The following is an 18,369-nucleotide window of genomic DNA, read 5'->3' as shown; positions in this document are numbered from 1 at the left end:
ATCCAAGAGGCTGGGCTCTATGAGGAGAAGTGTGGCGTCAGGATTGGTGGGAAATCTAGCAACAATCTGCGTTATGCAGATGACACAACCCTGCTCGCTGAAACTGAGGAGGACCTGAAGTGCTTGCTGCAGAGGGTCAAGGACTGCAGCCTTCAGTATGGATTGAGGCTCAGTTTCAAGACAAAGATTCTCACCATTGGACCAATTGGCAGCATCATGATAGATGAAGAGATTGAGATTGTTAACAACTTTAGTTTGCTCAGCTCCATGGTCATCACTCTTAGCACCAGTAGCCAGGAAATAAACCCCACACACCACCACCACCACCAAAAACCAACGTATTGCGATGGGGAAGTCTGCTGTTAGGGACCTTTCCAAAGTACTGAAGAGCAATGGTGTCACTCTAGAGACTAAGGTGCATCTGATACAGGCCATGGTCTTTGCAATCACTTGTTATGGATCAGAGAGTTGGACAATGACTAGGAAAGACAGAAGGAGAATTGATGCCTTTGAGCTGTAGTGTTGGATTAGAGTATTGAATGTACCATGGACTGCTAAGAAAACAAACAGATTCATCCTGGAGAGGGTTAAACTAGACTGTTCCTTGGAGGCAAGTATTCTGGGGCTTCGTCTAACATACTTTTGACATATTGTAAGGAGGGGCAGGTCCTTGGAGAGGAACATCATGCTTGAGAGGGTAGAAACATGGTGCAAGAGGGGAAGACCCTCTATGAGATGGACTGATTCAGTGACTGGGGTAATCGGGATGGGTGTGTCAGAGGCAGTGCGATTAACACAGGATAGAGCAGGGTTTAGGGCTGTTGTACATAGGGTCACTAGGAGTTGCAAAGACTCGATGGCACATAACAACAATATCCCTGTAGTCTTTTAGAACGGTTGTTGTTATGTGCCATCGAGTCGCTTGCGACTCCTAGCAGCAACCCTATGTACAAGAGCTCTAAACTCCGTTCTATTCTGTGTCAAACTAGTCATCTCAAACACACTCATTCCCACCACTCCAGTCACAGAATCGATCCATCTCATCGAAGGTCTTCCTCTCCTGCGTTGCCCATCTACTCTGCCAAACATGATGTCTCTCTCCAAGGACCCTTGTAACATGCCCAAAGTATGTCAGACGAAGCTTCAGAATCATTGACTCCAAAGAGCATTCCGGCTTCACCTTCTCTAGGACAAACCTGTTTGTTCTCCTAGCAGTCCATGGTATATTCAACACTCTTCTCCAGCACCACAGCTCAAAGGCATCAATTCTCTTTCTATCATCCCTATTCACTGTCCAACTCTATGACACATAGCACATAATTGCAAAGACTATAGCCTGGATCAGGCGCACCTTAGTCTCCAACCTGACATCATTGCTCTTCAGGACTCTTGAGAGGTCCCTCACAGCTGACTTACTCAATGCAATTTGTCTCCTGATTTCCTGGCTGCTGTTACCAAGAGTATTGACTGTAGAGCCAAGTAAAAAACTAAAACTGTTAACTATCTCAATCTCTTCACCAACCATACTGATGCTGCCAATTGGCTCAGTGGTGAGATTCTTTGTTTTCTTGATGTTGAGCTTCAATCCATATGGGAGGCTGCAATCCTTGGCCTTCTGAAGCAAGCGCTTCAGGTCCTCCTCAGTTTCAGCAAGCAGGGTTGTGTCATCTGGATAATGCAGGTTGTTGATGATTCTTCCACCAATCCTGATGCCACATTCCTCTTTGTACAGCCCAGCTTCTCAGATGATCTGTTCTGCATACAGATTGAAAAGGTATGGAGACAGAATACATCCCTGACAGACCCCGTTCTTGATTTTGAACCATGTAATGTCTCCTTGCTCTGTTCTGACAACTGCCTGTTGGTCCAAGTATAGGTTTCACATTAGCACAATCAAATGTTCTGGGATTCCCATTCTTCTCAGAGTCAGCCACAGCTTGTTGTGATCCACACAATCAAAAGCTTTTGCATAGTCAATGAAGCACAGATAGACATTCTTCTGATATTCTTTACTTTCTGCCAAGATCTATCTAACATTAGCTATGACTTTGTTTCTTTTCTCAAACAAAACAACTGTTTAGGAAAAATACTTTTGGGGGAACAATCCCTTTAAAAACAAATAAAGATACAAAGTATAAAACTATCATAAAATATAAAACTATAAAAAGTAGAAAGCAAGTTTGTGGTATAACTTTTAATTTATTAAATGTAAAACAAAAATGTATTTAATACTTAATGTTTGTCAGGTAAAATCTATGAACATTTATTAATTTATTCTTTCAAATTAATTCTATGTGGTCTTTACTGCCATCTCTATCTGACAAATGAAAGGTAAGCAACCTAAATGGCAGAGCTATGATTTGAAACCAGGCCAAAAGAGGTCAATTTCTCTCTCCCCAGTATATGGGTAAATCTGAGGACTTTTTATTGTCTTCTTATCTGAACTATTTTGCTAAACTCTAACAGGTTTTCTCCCTTGTAGTTTTGCTCCCTTAAATTCATCTTCCACTCACTATCTAGTGAAATCAGAAAAGGTTTTTATATTACAGAACAAGGGTAAAGATACTTAAGACTCTGATTCATGATCAAACTGCCTGTCCTCTCCAATCTGCATTCTATACTTCAGTCTAATAAAAATTATATGTCTACTATACACACTGCTCAGCTCTAACCATGCACTTTCAGATCTATACGTCTGTCTTTTCATCTGTTTCCTGAAATACTCCTCTTTTATTTCCTGTGCAACTCAGGCATATTTCTAGATTCAACTTTGATATATTCTTCAGATCTATTCTGAAACCTCCTCTATTACCATCACACTTAATACCTTACTGAAATGATCTAAGAGCCAGTAAATGAAAAACATATTGCTGTGGAATTGGTTCTGACTCATAGTAATCCTCTAGCAGATTTCTGAGTCTGTAAATCGCAACCTAAAGAGACTGCCAACCACTAATTCTACAGTTTCATAGGATCATTATAAAAAAATAACAGCCACCCTGAAAGACCTCATTGCTTAGAAGTTGTAACCAACCCATAGCAGACTCTCTAGTGAGTGAGTTTCCTTTGGAGGCTCTAAATTGCTTGGAGGAGATCACCCATCTTTCTCCTTCAGAACAGCTAGCTGGTGGATTCAAACTACTGAAGAAGGCACCACCTTTAGTTTAGAAGCACAGCTATAATGACCAGGGCTCCCTAGGATCACTGTTCAGTCACTAAAAGTCAAAATAATGACATGAGGAAGGAACTGAAGAACAAATTAAAATGTCAAGTTGCAACAGTTAAGGATGATGTGGGCAGAATATTGAATTATCCAGGAAGCATTAAAAGAAGATGGAAAGAGTATACAGAATCATTATGCCAAAAGGAATTGGTGGACACAGAAGAATTTCATGAAACAACATAAGAGCAAGAGCTTGTGGTGAAGAAGGAGGACGTTCAAGCTGCTCTGAAAGAACTGGCAAAAAATAAGGCCCCAGGAATCGATGACATACCAATTGACATATTTCAACAAACAGACACTGTCTCGGATGTGCTCACCAAGTTGTGCCAAGAAATCTGGAGGACAACCACCTGGCCAACTAACTGGAAGAGATCTATATTTGTTCCCCTTCCAAAGAAGGGTGATCCATCCGAGTGCGGAAATTACTGAACAGTATCACTGATATCACATGCAAGCAAGATTCTGATGAAGACTATCCCAAAATGACTGGAACAACACATTAACAGAGAAATGCCAGAAATGAAGGCTGGGTTTAGAAGAGTTATTAGGGATAGTATAGCTAATATTACATAGATCGTGGCTGAAAGCAGAGAGTACCAGAAGAATGTCTATCTGTGTTTCATTGACTATGCAAAGGCATTTGACTGTAGATCACAATAAACTGTGGCTGACTCAGAGAAGAATGGGAATCCCAGAACACTTGATTGTGTTTATGCAAAATCTATACTTGGACCAGGAGGCAGTCATCAGAACAGAGCAAGGAAACATTGCATGGTTCAAAATTGGGAAGGGTGTGAATCAAGGATGTGTCCTATCTCCATACCTTTTCAATCTATATGCGGAACACACTATTTGGGAAGCTGGGCTTTATGAGGAGAAATGTGGCAAAAGGATTGGAGGTAGACTAATCAACGGAAGCTGGGCTCTATGAGGAGAAATGTGGCAAAAGGATTGGAGGTAGACTAATCAACAATCTGCATTATGCAGATGACACAACCCTGCTTGCAGCACTTGCTGCAGAATGTCAATGGCTATAGCCTTCAATATGGACTGAAGCTCAACATCAAGAAAACCAAGATTCTCACCACTGGGCCAATTGGCAGCATCATGATAGATGGTGAAGAGATTAAGATTATTAACAGCTTTAGTTTGCCTGGCTCCACAATCAACACTCTTCCAGCAGCCAGGAAATTAAAAGATTAATTGCATTGGGAAAGTCTGCTGTTAGAGACTTCGCCAATGTACTAAAGAGCAATGATGTCAGTCTGGAAACTAAGGTACACCTGATCAAGACCATGATCTTTGTTTGCAGTTACTTGCTATGTATCAGAAAGCTAGAAAATGACTAGGGATGAGAGAAGGACAACTGATTCCTTTGGGTACTGGTGCTGGAGAAGAGTGTTAAATATACCACGGACTGCTAGGAGAACAAACAACTTCATCCCGGACTTGGAGGCAAATTTTATGAAGCTTCGTCTGACAGACATTGGACATGCTTTAAGGAGGAATCAGTTATTAGAGAGGTACATCATGCTTGGGAGGGTGGAGGGACAGTGCAAGAAAGGAAGACCCTCCATAAGGTGGACTGATTCAGTGACTGGGTTAATGGGGATAGGCGTGTCAAGGACAATAAGATTGGCACAGGATGGAGCAGAGTTTAGGGCTGTTGTACATAAGGTCGCTATGAGTCGCAGGCGACTCGCAGGCACATAGCATCAACATAGTTAATATACAGTCCGATCTTGCTAGATTTAAAAATGATTGCTTGTAGAGGTGTGAAGAATATACTTCATTAAATACAGCAATAACACCCCTTTCAAAATACAAGTATTTCAAACTAGGATCTAGTGATAACCACATGTTTCAACACCCTTAAGGGAAAAAAAAAAACGGCTGTAAAGATCTGTAACATCGAACTAGGTGAAAGGGGTGGAGGTGATTCAAACAAGTGTCATCACTTCGTCCAATGATGAGGAAGAACGTGGATTAATCCTGTATTGTGAAGTTCCCAGTACTGGAGCCTGTACAGGCCAGAAAAAGGATGCACGTATTACGAAACAAACAGAAAAGCCACTGACAACACGAGTTCTGGCTTCTTTCCAACCAGAGGAAAGGGGAGAAAGCGGTCATGTGCAACTCCTCACCCAACCTCTCGGTCGGGGACCGAACCTCGAGAGCCTCGCCTCGCGCGCCTGCGCGGAACCGGCAGGTCCCTGGGCGGCCCTCGCCTCTCCATCACCCCCGCCGACCACAAGAAGTTTCTAAGTCGGTGAGAGGCGAAAATGCGATGCAGCTAGGCTAAAGAAAGGCGGTAACACCCTTCTGCACTTACTTGGTACTCGATCTCCAGCGAGGCCTTCAGGGGCATGGGCTGGTAGAAACACTCCTTCTGGCCGGCCGGAAGGGTAAACGTGAAGTCGCTGTCTAAGGAGGGCGTGAAGCTGGCCGCCCCCGGCAGCAGCACTGGTGGCCCAGCGACCAAGAGAAGCACCGGGAAGGACAGCCAAATCTGATCGCCCATCCCTGCCGGGGCGATCTCGGGTTAAAAAGGCGTGGGAGGCGTGGGTTACAGGCGCCTGGACTCCGCTTCTTCTCCTTGTGTTCCCTAGTGGTTGGTAAAGAAACCCTAGGATCCCAAGAAACTCCAGGTGGCGGAAGAGGCAGCAAAGGCACCCTCACCAAGGTAAACGCCTCAAAAGGGTAGGGAGTGAGGGCGGGACCAGAAGTTCCTTTCCGCACCCTTGTAGGTCTCTGCCCCTTCAGGCCCAGCGTGAGCGAGGCCCGCCTCACACCCGGACGGCCTGAGGTTCCCATGGCTTCTTCACACCAATCAGCGCCTTGGAGGTGCTTGTGGGACATGTAGTTCAGTGCGAGCTCAGCAAGCAGGCTCATCTGCGCTCTCGGACCACGATTCCCAGCAATCGCCGCGCCTTCGGGCCGCCCGACACACGCTGTGGAGAGGGCGGGGCTGTGGCCAGGAGAAACGCGTCCTCAACGGTTCCCGCGGCCGTTCGAACTGTGCGCACTGCAAGTTTGCAGGTTCTCCCGGTCGGCGTGCTTGGTGCTTCCACGCCCGGGACCAGGAGAGAGTCGAACTTTGCAATCGCACGCTAGAGCGGAAACTGCCCCGCCGTCGTGGTGTCTCCTAAAACTACGACTTGGGTGGTGAGCACCTGCCCTTTGGATGGTGGAAACCGGTTTACCTGGGGGAGTTTTGTTCCTCTTCTTCCTGGCAACTTTTGGCAGGGTTTTGTGCTTTGTTTGGTTTCAACCTGGAAACTCCCTATTCATAGTTGTATTTTAGTTGAGAAAAAAAAAAGAAGAGAGGAGGCGATTTTCCCCCCTTTGACGTTGCTTCTGTCTTTATTGCTCCTTCCATGAGTATCTGTCAAATTGAACGTTCTTAAGACAGAACAATATCCTATAAAGTCTTATAAAAGTAGATTTTTGACGTCTTATAAAATACTGTAACTCATCCTTTATAAGACAAGTGTGAAGAGTAGGGAGGTAACACTTCGATATGATGGTATGTTTGTGTGTGTGTGTGTGTGCGCGCGCGCGCGCGCGCTCACCTACGAGCACGTTGTTCTTAAGTCTAAGAAATGACAATACCAGGGTCTACATAGAATATTGTGTGCTTTTCTACATGGACTTCTAGAATTAGTCTAAATAGAATGGAAGCGCTTAAGCATTCCACTAGGGAAAGGAAAATGTTTAAATGGCAAGAGTATTAATTTCTTCTGGAGAATTAGAGAAAATGCAAGGAAAACATTCAAAAGGTTATAAATAAAATTTGGATTTAGAAAAAAATAGTACCAAGTTGCATATTAGATTTTGCTTACATTTTCTTTACCCTTTTTTTCGTACACTCTCCTTCAGGGAGCTAGCGATTTTAAAAACATAAAACAGGATGGGGACCTGATAAACTGACTTTTGTCTGGAAGAGTCTTCGTAAAAAATAAGTAAATTTGTGGAAGGAAAGAGGATAGAACCAGTTTGCCTGGTTAAGACTAATATAGCATCACTTTTAAATCACCTGCCACGGTTTCCTTAAAGAAGGTGGGCATTTTCTTTCTTTCCTTATCCATCTGAGAAATTCTGAGTAAAAAATGTATTTATCAAGAAGGGCAGTTTTATAAGCATGAATTCATTCAGCAATTACTGGAGCTACTTCTGAGTGCCTTAAATTTCGGGACTTCTATCCTTTTTTGAGCTTAAAATTAAGCAGAATTCTAAGAAGGGCAATGAAAGTCCTACAAAAAGACTAAGGCAAATGAAATATGAAGAGTACAGTTTCATTTGGAAGCAGGAGTGGCATCCACTTCCTAAACAACATGCTTCTAGAAACTCTATGAACTTGGATAAATGTCAATAGTTATAGAAAGGCTTCAGGCCTTTTGTTCAGAGGGTTGCTATGAGTCGTGCTTGACTCGATGGCAATCAACAGTACAACATAATTTCAAGATTATATGGAAACATCCACAGAAGTAGCAAGCATTAGAAAGCCTTCGTTTACTTAATTAACTGCCCTAATATGACTTTGTTCTTTAATTTTGGATATCCAAAGTAGTGTTTACTGGTGTTTCACAACTCGAAAGATACTCATCCATTGAGAAAACAAGCTTTTCTTGAGCTGTGAATTGACTTGCCAAATGTCATTTTGATCTGTCTTTGGAACTTTGCATTATGGCTTTGGGCTGCAAAGAAAGTTACTGTTACTGATTTTGTTTTAAAAATATTGAAAATTTAACAACACTTGAAATACAAAAACTGAATTAAATTCTGTTACTGGGAAGGTGTTTTGAATGATGCGTAGCAATTTTCAGGTAAAATCCAAGATTATTTTTTTTTTCTTCAAGAAATGGAATCAAATTTATCAGACTTCTGTTATAAAGACAATGAAGAAGAAAGTTTGCTTGCAAATGTTGCTTCCTTAAGACATGAACTGAAGATAACAGAATGGAGTTTGCAGAACTTAGGGGAAGAACTGTCCAGGTAAATAATACTATCATATTATTTTAAAAACTTTAACAATATAAATGTATAAATTTCATTTTCCTAGTTTGTATTTCTAATATGCTTTGAAAATAATAATTTTTAATAGCATTAAATATTTAAAGAAAAAAATGAAGTTACTTAGGAAAAAATTAGGAATATTGGAAAATAAATTATATAGTAAATAAACACCTTTAACAGACTAGGTCTCAATTTAAAATCAATATTTAAACATTCTTGATCTTCATGACTTAAAAAAATTGTAAGTTATAATAGTATAGTGGTTCCAGAAATACATAGATTGTGAGATTAAAATTTACTCTGCAAAACAACTATGAGATATCATCTCCTCCCAGTAAGAATAGCAAATTTTAACAGAACAGCAAACAACAAATGCTGGCGAGTTTGCAGAGAAACTGCAAACTTACTCACTGTTGGTAGGAGTGTAAAATGGTACAAGCACTATGGAAGGCAGTATGGCGATTTCTCAAAAAGTTGCAAATAGAAATACCATTTGAGCCAGCAATTCCACTGTTGGTAATATACCCTAAAGAAACCATAACCGCCACCTAGGCAGATATATGCAAACCCATGTTTATTGCTGCTTTGTTCACAATAGCAAAGAGTTGGAAACAATCTGAGTGCCCATCAACAAACGAATGGATAGAGAAGTGGTATATTCACACAATGGAATACTGTGCTGCATTGAAAAACAAGGAACCCATGGATTATTATACAAAATGAGTGACCCTGGAGGACATTATTCTGAGTGATATCTCTCAGTCACAGAGGGACAAATGCTGCATAATGCCACTGTTGTAAAGTGGGACTGATATCTGGGTTCGGGGGAGACTGAGAAAAGAGGGGATAATTAATGTATACTGCATTGAAACAGATGAGGGAGAGACGGTTTAAAAGGAATATATGATTAGGTATTATTGACATGACAGGAGTCTAGAGTGAAGGCTGCATAGTGGAGTAGACTTGAGGGGAGGAATTGTATAACAATGAAAGAATTTTACTTTTTAAAGGGAAGAGCGAATTGTAGGGGAGGATGGGCAGGGAGAAAAGTACAACAATGGTTAAATGGAAATCCAAAGTCTCTGTAAACTTTCATTAAGATTAGTAATTAATGAGAAAAGAAAAAAATTTACTCTGATTTATTTAGAAAGCTGTGGTGGCTTCATGTTAAGGAGCTGTGCTTCCAAGGAGAAGGAGGGCACATAGTTCAAATCCATCAGTTGCACTGTGGGAGAGAGAGGCAATCTCCCATGTGATTTACTGCCTCTGAAAACTCACTGGAGGGCCTGCTGTTGGTTGGTTCTAACTTGGTGGTACTTAACAACAACGTGGTTTATTTAGGGACCTCTGGTGGCTTAGTGGTAAGCAATTAAACTGCCAATCTAAAGATGGGCAGTTGAATGCACTAGCTGCTCCACAAGAGAAAGACAGTTTCCTTTTGGGCATTTTGCTGCCTCTGGAAGCTCACTGGTAGATAAGCTATGAGTGGGTTCCAATTTACTGGACGTAACAAGAACAACAATATTGTTTATTTTATGTTTATTGTTTATTTAACTTAGTGGAAATACAAAGTTGTGAATCTAATTGGCTCCAGCATCATGATTTTCTTATATAATAAATAGTTAAACTAGCTAGAACTAATTTCTTGTTCTTTTTCCTGTTAGTACAAGTGAAAATTCTGAATATGCCTCTAATCCCTCAAGATTTGAAAGGCTCATTTTGGATGATTTTGTTCAGCCTAGACACCCTGGACTTTTGAATTACTCACCTTATAAAAAAAATTGTAAGATGTCAAGTGGCAATGTCGATTCTCAAAGAAAACCAAGAGATAAGGTTATTGTTTTTAGATCTGTATACTTAAAATGGCATATCATATACTTAAAATGGTTTTTTTCCTTGGGTTTTTATTGCTTAAATGTCTTATTTGGGTTTTTTTTTTTCATATTTAGAGTAAAATTAAAGCCTTATTGAATTTAAAGACATTAAGCCCCTGGGTTATTCATAGGGTTTTCAAGGACCTGCTTTTCAGAAATAGGTGGTCAGTTGTGCTTCCTAGTCTCCTTCAGTCTGGAAATTGCCCTGAAACTTGTCCACCTTGCTGGTATTTGAAATATTGGTGGCATAACTTCCAGCATCATAGTGACACACAAGCCATCACAGTACAGCACTCTTAACAGTTGAGTACAGTCATAGTGTTCCTTAAAGACAAAGGTGGAAAGGTGGTAGAACTTAAATACTTGGGGCATATTGTCTGGATGCGCCAATTCTTGGAAAAAGACATCCTGGTGGGAAAAGTCAGTGAAAAAGAGGAAGACTCTTAATGTGGTAGATTGGCAGTGACAGCAACAGTAGACTTGAGGATGGCGCAGGTTAGGGCAAGATTTAGATCTATTATTCATAGGGTGTCTATGAGTCTAAGTCAACTCAGTTTCACCTAACAAGGAATCCTTGGGTTACAGGCGACATCTAGTGGCATAGCCTGCAATGGAATAGTACTGCTGACCCAAAGACAGCCTTTCTGGCAGTTTGAATCCATCAGGTGCTCCTCGGGAGAAAGACTGGATATCTCCTCCTGTAGGATTTACAGCTTCAGCAGCCCAGTGGAGTCACCTATGAGTTGGTCCAATTACTGTGAATGATGAATGAGGACTTGCTTTTCAAAAACGTTGTGTAAATTTGCTGTCACTTTGAACTAATTAAGCCAATCCCCTACTTCCAACAAATTCTTCATCATATTCACCTGTTCTTTGAGACTCACTAAACAAAAACTAAACCAAGTACTGTTGAATTGATTCTCACTTAGGGGGACCCTCTGTTGGGTTTCTGAGGCTATAGATCTTAATATCTTTCTCCATAGATAGTCTGGTGAGTTTAAGTGCTAACCTTTTGATTAGCAGCCCAACACTTAACTTACTATGCTACCAGGACTCATTTAGGTTGTACTAAAGGTTGAATAATCATATGTACCTGTATCAGTCTACTTACAAATTTGACTTAAAAGACACAGGAGTAAATCTGAAGATTAAACTGTGAATTGTCTGCATATTGTTAATGTTCTTAATAAGTTATCAGTTATCTTGGTATGTTTTTAAATTTCTGTATTTACTTCCTCTTTTTGCAGCAAATGTCTTGTTTTCTTAAGCAAATTATAATCACCTTGATTTTAGCCTTCTATTAATGATAGTTATTACTTATTCAAAATAATAAAATTCATTTGGATCACAATCCTCATTAGAATAAAAATAATATTTTTATATGTATGTGCATATATGTACGAAAGGGGCTTAGTGGTAAGAATCTGCACTCCAATCTTGAAGGCATGCAGGTCAAATCCACTTGCTGCTGCATGGGAGAAAGAAGGGCAGTCTCCTCCCATGCAATTAACTGCTTCCGAAAATCTGCTGGAGAATCAGCTGTGAGTTGGTTCTGACTTGATAGTATGCAACAACAACATATTAAAACACATGTAAGATATGAAGTATAATTTATCATAACATTTTATTATTGGAGACTATTTGACTTTATTTACTGTTAGGTTAATGTGCATTGTTGTTGATCGCCGTCGAGTTGAGCACAACTCATAGCAACCCTATGTTCAAATGCCTTTCTGTAACTGTTGACGTTTATCAAAGTTCATAGTTTCTAGAGGCATGTTGTTTAGGAAGTGGGTGCCACTCCTGCTTCCAATTAATGTGCATAGGAGACAGCAAATGGAAATAAGAAAGGCTTAGAAAACTGCTTCCATAATGATTATGGCCCAGGAAACTATGGAACAGTTCTACACTGTAACACATGGGATGCCGTGTGTCACGACTGACTACTATAGCTTACAGTATACAGTGTCGTTATTAGTACATCTTTAAGTGCAAAATATAAAAGTTTCTAGCAGATTTATGCCTAGTGTGAGTCTTTATAGGGTAATACCAAGCAATTTTTCAAAGTGTGTCACTGGTTTTTAAGTTATATTTCTGTATACTTCACCATCAGTGGAAAAAAGTATTTATCACTTTACGTCTTTGACCAGCCCTCAAATATTTTAGGTCATTTAAGTCATTTTTCAGTGATTATATGTAATGCTTAACTCATACAAAATAGATTTTTATTTTTCATTTTCTAGGTGTCTTTTGCAACTTCTACCCAGCTGGATCAGGATATCAAAACCCTTCGAGAGAAACTTAATAAACTTCGGCAACAGAATGCTTCTTTGGTCACGCAGAATCATTCTTTAATGACCAAAATTGAATCTATCCACTTTGAATTAACACAGTCAAAAATAAAAGTATGTATGTTCTAGTGATGACTAGATCAACAAAATAATTGTAATTATCCTAAGATTTACAACTGGAAATATATTCTTTGTATTATCTTAATATTTTTTGTTTATGCACCATAATTTTATTATATAATGACACATAAGATAAAAAGTTTGTATCTTTTTCATATCTGAAAATGATTTAGGGAAACTTGAATAATCTTGAGCCCTAGTACCCCAGTGGTAAGGACATACGTCCTAACTTGGAGGTTGGCAGTTTGCACTTGCCATTTGCTCTATGGAAGAAAGATGTGACAGCTTCCATAAAGATTTTATCTGTTTTGAGCTATAGGATTACTGTAAGTAGAAATGTCTATGGCAGTGACATCCAGGTAAATTAGAACTTTTTAAAATCTTAAGATTACCTATTTGTGCAATTTATATTCCTTTTGAAACTAATACTTTTTTTTTTAAGTTTTGAAAATTAAAGGAAGAAGATAACAAACACTCTATATATCTGCTATCCAGAAATCACCATTGTTGGATAATTACATGGTTATATTTGGACAGAGTAATTTTGGAGGTTTTTTTCTTTCCATTTTCTGATGTGGTTATATAGCTTTTTCCAATTATTTTTTTATGATAGTATAACATTTCCTAATGTGAATATATTATAATTTAGTTAATAACTCTCCTATTTAAAAGGTTTCCTATTTTTGCTGTGGTTGTCTTTGCAATTACTTGCTGTGCATCAAAAAGCTGGACAATGATTAGGGATGATAGAAGGAGAATTGATGCCTTTGACCTGTGGTGCTGGAGAAGAGCATTAAATATGCTGTGAACTGCTAGGAGAACAAACAAGTTCATCTGAGAGAGGGTGAAAGTAGGACCCTCCTTAGCGGCAAGGATTCTGAAGCTTTGACTGACATTCTTTGGGCATTTTGCAAGGAGAGACTAGTCCTTGGAGAGGGACGTCATGCTTGGGAGGTTGGAGGGACAGCACAAGAGAGGAAGACCCTCGATGAGATGGATTGATTCAGTGACTGCTGTAATGGGGGTAGGAGTGTCAGGGGCAAAAATGTTGGCTTAGGGTAGAGAAGTGTTTAGAGCTGTGCGTAGGGTCACTATGAGTTGCAAGTCGTTTGACGGCTCATAACAACATTGGTATTTTAAAGAAAAAAATGTCCAAAAATAGACCAATAGTAATTACGGTAGGGAGCTGTGATGGCATAATCTATAGGAAATTGCACTGCTAACCCAAGGGCCAAAGCTCTCTGCCAGTTCACATTTACTGGCAGCTCACTGGGAGAAAGATAGGCAGTCTCCTTCCAAATGATAAGCTTCAAAAATCCAATGGACGGTCAGCTATGAGGCATTACCTGCAAATAAGTCAATGGGAGATAAAAAGAATGTTGCGAATCTATTTTTTCAGGAGTCATGTTGGGGTTTTGTGTGATTTATTGTCAGGCTGCTAACAGAAAGATCAGTAGTTCAAACCCTCCAGCCACTCTGGAGAAAGATGGGCAGTTACCATTTATAAAGAATAATAACATCTAAGTTTTCATTAAAATTAATAATAATAAAAGAAATTTGAAAAAAGAGTAATAACATTCTTAGAAACCCAATCAATTAAACTACAGCATTTTGGGGTTTATTAATACACTAGATTGTTACAAAAGTATTATTTGACTAGTTTAAAAAATATATATAGATGCAGACACTTAGAACAGTATCTACATATAGCTCTCAAAAAAGTATTTATTTAGCAGTAAAAAAAGGTTAATAGAGCTACATGTGTAGTTTTGCTTTTACTACACTGAATGCCCAGTATTGTTGGTTTTTTATTTTGTGCAAAATATTAATTTGATTTTTCTTTTTCTATCTGAAGAGGTTTAACTTTTCAGCATAATCTGTTTAGTTTTAAGTTTATCATTTATCTGTTTTATCTTTTCATTGTGTTTTCCTGCTATGTTGGAATCAACCCATAGCTGACCTTCCACTGGGTTTTTGGAGGCAATAAATTGTGCTGGAGGAGATGGCCCATGCATCCTCCCACTGAGCATATATGGTGGGTTCGAACTGTGTGCCTTTGGGATTGCAGTGCAACTTCTTACCATTAGGGACAGAGCTGCTTTTATGTGTTAATTAGAGTCTTACATCTTTGTTCTTTAACTGTAGATAAACCATCTTAAAATCTTGGCTTCTCATTTATTTCAGATTACACAAGATATCAAGACAGTAAGAAGGGACCAGTCCTTGGAGAGGGAAGTCATTCTTGGGAGGGTGGAGGGACAGCGCAGGAGGGGAAGGCCCTCTATGAGGTGGATTGATTCAGTGACTGGGGTAAATCGGGATGGGTGTGTTGAAGGCAGTACAGTTGGCACAGGATTAGAGCAGGGTTTAGGGCTGTTGCACATAGGGTCACTATGAGTCACAAGGGACTCGACGGCACATAAAAGTAACATTTTAGTCACTTTCAGTTCAGATCTTTGTTTTGTTTCCAGTCTGAGTTTTTGTCTTGCGTGATGCCTTTTGCTGAAATGTCCCTAGTGATGAATATATTTAGAATTACCTCTGGTCAGTGTTCATACTTGGGCACACTACTAGAGGCTGGTCTTTCCAAGATCGGTACCTGCGAACCTACTGTCAAGTTGCTGTCCTGGAATTTCTTTTTTGATCACCTTCTAACTTGGATCTATAATCCCTGGATGCCATGTCTTTCTTGGTTTCTTCTTCATTTGGAGCATATAACCCAGTAGCATCCTTACACGTCTATAAATGTCTTAATTTCTTCTCACAGTTGATTGAATTTTAGTTTGAAAATTATTCTGTTACAGAAATACTAGGGCATACCTTTCTTGTCCAGCCTCCAGTGCTGCTCTGAAAAGCCTCATGACACTTGAGAGTAAATGTTCTAAAATCGCTTTGTGTTTTAGGTTTCCTTGCTTGAATCTGCTCAGCAACAGGCAGCCAATGTCCCAATTTTAGAAGAACAGATTATAAATTTGGAAGCAGAGGTTTCCGCCCAAGATAAAGTTTTAAGGTAAATATATCTTTTTTTAAACAAATAAACAAACAAAAACCCCAACATTTTATTGTATGTTGTCACAGAAAATCAGGTCCATTTAGCAATATTTTTAGACACTGTTCTGTGACATTTGTTACAATTTTCATTATATGCTAGGATCTTTCTTATTTCTATTTTGTTTGTTCTGTTTACATTGATCTAGGTTCTGTTCCCCTCCATGTATTTTTATCTTGGCTTTTGAATAAATGATGACTATTTGGTATCTCTGTAGTTAATGGCTTAAGGGTAGAGCTTACTTGTATAATACTTTTTTAAGCCAACTTATTATTCGGTGGAAGGATGACCTCTCAAAATAGCATGAGATCCAGTTTCAAAGAGTCAACTTAGGCAGGCATCTTGGAACTCTTCTAGTCTCTCTTCGCCCACTAGGCTTGGGCTTTTTTGGGAAATTCATTTTAATCTGTATTTTTCTCCCATTCTACCATAGTCTTGGTCAGAATGGTTGATTGCTAGCAATGTTTTGTTCTTCTAGTCACAGCTAGAAGAGACTGTGGTTTATGTGGGCTGATTATTGTGGTCTAGTCTCTTTTATGAATCTTTGGTTGTCTTACTTCTCTTATTGCTCCAGACAAGGAGACAATATCTTGTTTAACCAATGATGAATATGATACATTTTCTTTGTGTCTTAACTTTATATACTTGTTTTATCTTAATTTATAAATTTATTTTGCAAATTAGAGTTCTCTCTTTTAAAATATGCTTTATTTTCTAGAGAAGCAGAAGATAAATTAGAGCAGTGCCAGAAAATAGTGATTGAAAAAGATCAGAGTTTACAGAAATCCCAAGAGGAATGTATAAGGTTGAAAGTGGACTTACTTGAACAAAGCAAACAAGGAAGAAGGTATGATGTACTTATTTTTTTTGTGTATGATGTTCTTTTAAAGAATTTCATTTTACTTGTCAGAGAAAAAGGATATATGTTGTTGTTGTTGTTGTTGTTGTTATGTGCTGTCCAGTCGCTTGCGACTCATAGCGACCCTATGTGCAGCAGCCCTAAACTCTGCTTTGTCCTGTGCCGATGGCACTGTCTCCGATACCACCCGTACCGATTACCCCAGGCACTGAATCAGTCCACCTCATAGAGGGCCTTCTCCTCCTGCACTGTCCCTCCACTCTACCAAGCATGAAGTCCCTCTCCAAGGACCAGTCTCTTCTTACAACATGTCCAAAGTATGTTAGACAGAGCCTAGAATCCTTGCTTCCAAGGAGCTGTCCGGTTTAACCCTTTCCAGGATGAATCTGTTTGTTTCCCTAGCAGTCCATGGTACTCTCAATACTCTTCTCCAGCACCACAGCTCAAAGGCAGCCATTCTCCTCCTAGATATGTTACCTATTTTAAATTATCATTAATATTTGAAGTTAAAACTTTCATAAATGTGACAATAAAATAATTTTGTGTGTGTAAGTTTATGTGTTTATTTGGATGTACTTGTTGGATATTATGTTTCTTCTCTTGTAATGTTAATATATAGTAAAAATGGATACTATATATATGTTATAATGACAAAATATAAAAACATACACTGAATGTTAAAATGTTAAGATATAGTGTTAAAATTAGTAAGAGGGGCTTTAGGTTTTTTTTTGTTTATTTGTTTTTTTGGGTTTTTTTTTGCAATACTATCTCAGACAAGGTCTCATAACAAAAATTTATAGAATCCTACAGGGCCTCCACAAAAAACAACTGACAACCCAATTACAAAATGGGCAAAATACATGGAAAGAATTTTCACAGAGGAAGATATTTGAATGGCCAACAGACATATGAAGAAATGCTCAAAATCACTGGCAATAAGAGAGATGCAAATCAGAACCACAATGAGATACCATCTCACTCCAGTAGCAGTGGCAAAGTTTAACAGGATGGCAAGTAATAAATGTTACAGAGGATGAGGCAAGATAGGACCTCTTATATATTGTTGGGATTGTAAAATGGTACAAGCACTCTGTAAGGCAGTTTGGCATTTCCCCAAATAGCTGAACATAGAAATTCCATATTATTCAGCTATTCCACTGCTTGGAATATACCCCAAGAAAATGAAAACTGAGATACAAATGGAGATTTGTACACCAATGTTCATAGCAGCATTATTCACCATCACAGGAACATGGAAGCAGCCCACATGTCCAACCACAGTTGAATGGATTGAGAAATGGTGGTATATTCAAACAGTAGTGTACATTGTAACACTCAGGAGCAATGATTTTGAAAATTACTGTATAACTTGGGAGGAACTGGAAAGCATTATGCTGAATGAACTAACTCAAATTTCTTAAGAACAAACACTGTATAAAGCCATTACGGTAGAAATAGAAAAATAACTAAAACGTGTGTGGATCTAAGGTGGGGAGGAGGAGAGCAGTGGGGTGAGGATGGGCAGGGTTGGTTAAATAGGGTCGCACAATTTTATGGGTAGAGGGATGGATGGTTAAAGGAAATGGGAAAGACCTGGTGTTAAAACAATGTATACAAACTTTGTAAGGAAACCAATATAAAATAAAAATTTATTTTTATAAAGTTATTAAGATTTTTGTTAACTACTAGAACACTTGATTGTGCTAATGAGAAACCTATACTTGGACAAAGCAAGAAAATACGGCATGGTTCAAAATTGGGAAGGGCATATGCCAGGGATGTGTCCTGTCCCCATACCTTTCCAACTTGTATGCAGAACAGATTATCCGGGAGGCTGGGCTCTGAGGAGAAATGTGGGGTCAAGATTGGTGGAAGATCTATCAACAATCTGCATTATGCAGATGACACAACCCTGCTTGCTGAAACTGAGGAGG

General features: G+C 39.2%; 1 protein-coding gene across 1 annotated transcript in view; it reads right to left on the bottom strand.

The window, feature by feature from the left end:
- The window catches only part of TMED5 (transmembrane emp24 protein transport domain containing 5), a 32,710-nt gene extending 26,796 nt beyond the window's left edge, over nt 1-5,914 (bottom strand). Inside the window, exon 1 of the mRNA XM_006882413.1 lies at nt 5,556-5,914. Coding sequence (XP_006882475.1) covers nt 5,556-5,744 — 189 coding nt within the window. The 5' untranslated portion in view covers nt 5,745-5,914. The remainder of the gene's footprint in view (nt 1-5,555) is intronic.
- Nucleotides 5,915-18,369: the final 12,455 nt, after the last annotated feature.

The sequence above is a fragment of the Elephantulus edwardii genome, unplaced genomic scaffold, assembly GCF_000299155.1.
Source record: "Elephantulus edwardii isolate Elephantulus edwardi_28Jun2011 unplaced genomic scaffold, EleEdw1.0 scaffold00020, whole genome shotgun sequence".
NCBI lineage: Eukaryota > Metazoa > Chordata > Mammalia > Macroscelidea > Macroscelididae > Elephantulus > Elephantulus edwardii.
Note: the sequence above shows the minus strand (reverse complement) of the source record. Positions and strands in the feature narration are given on the sequence as shown.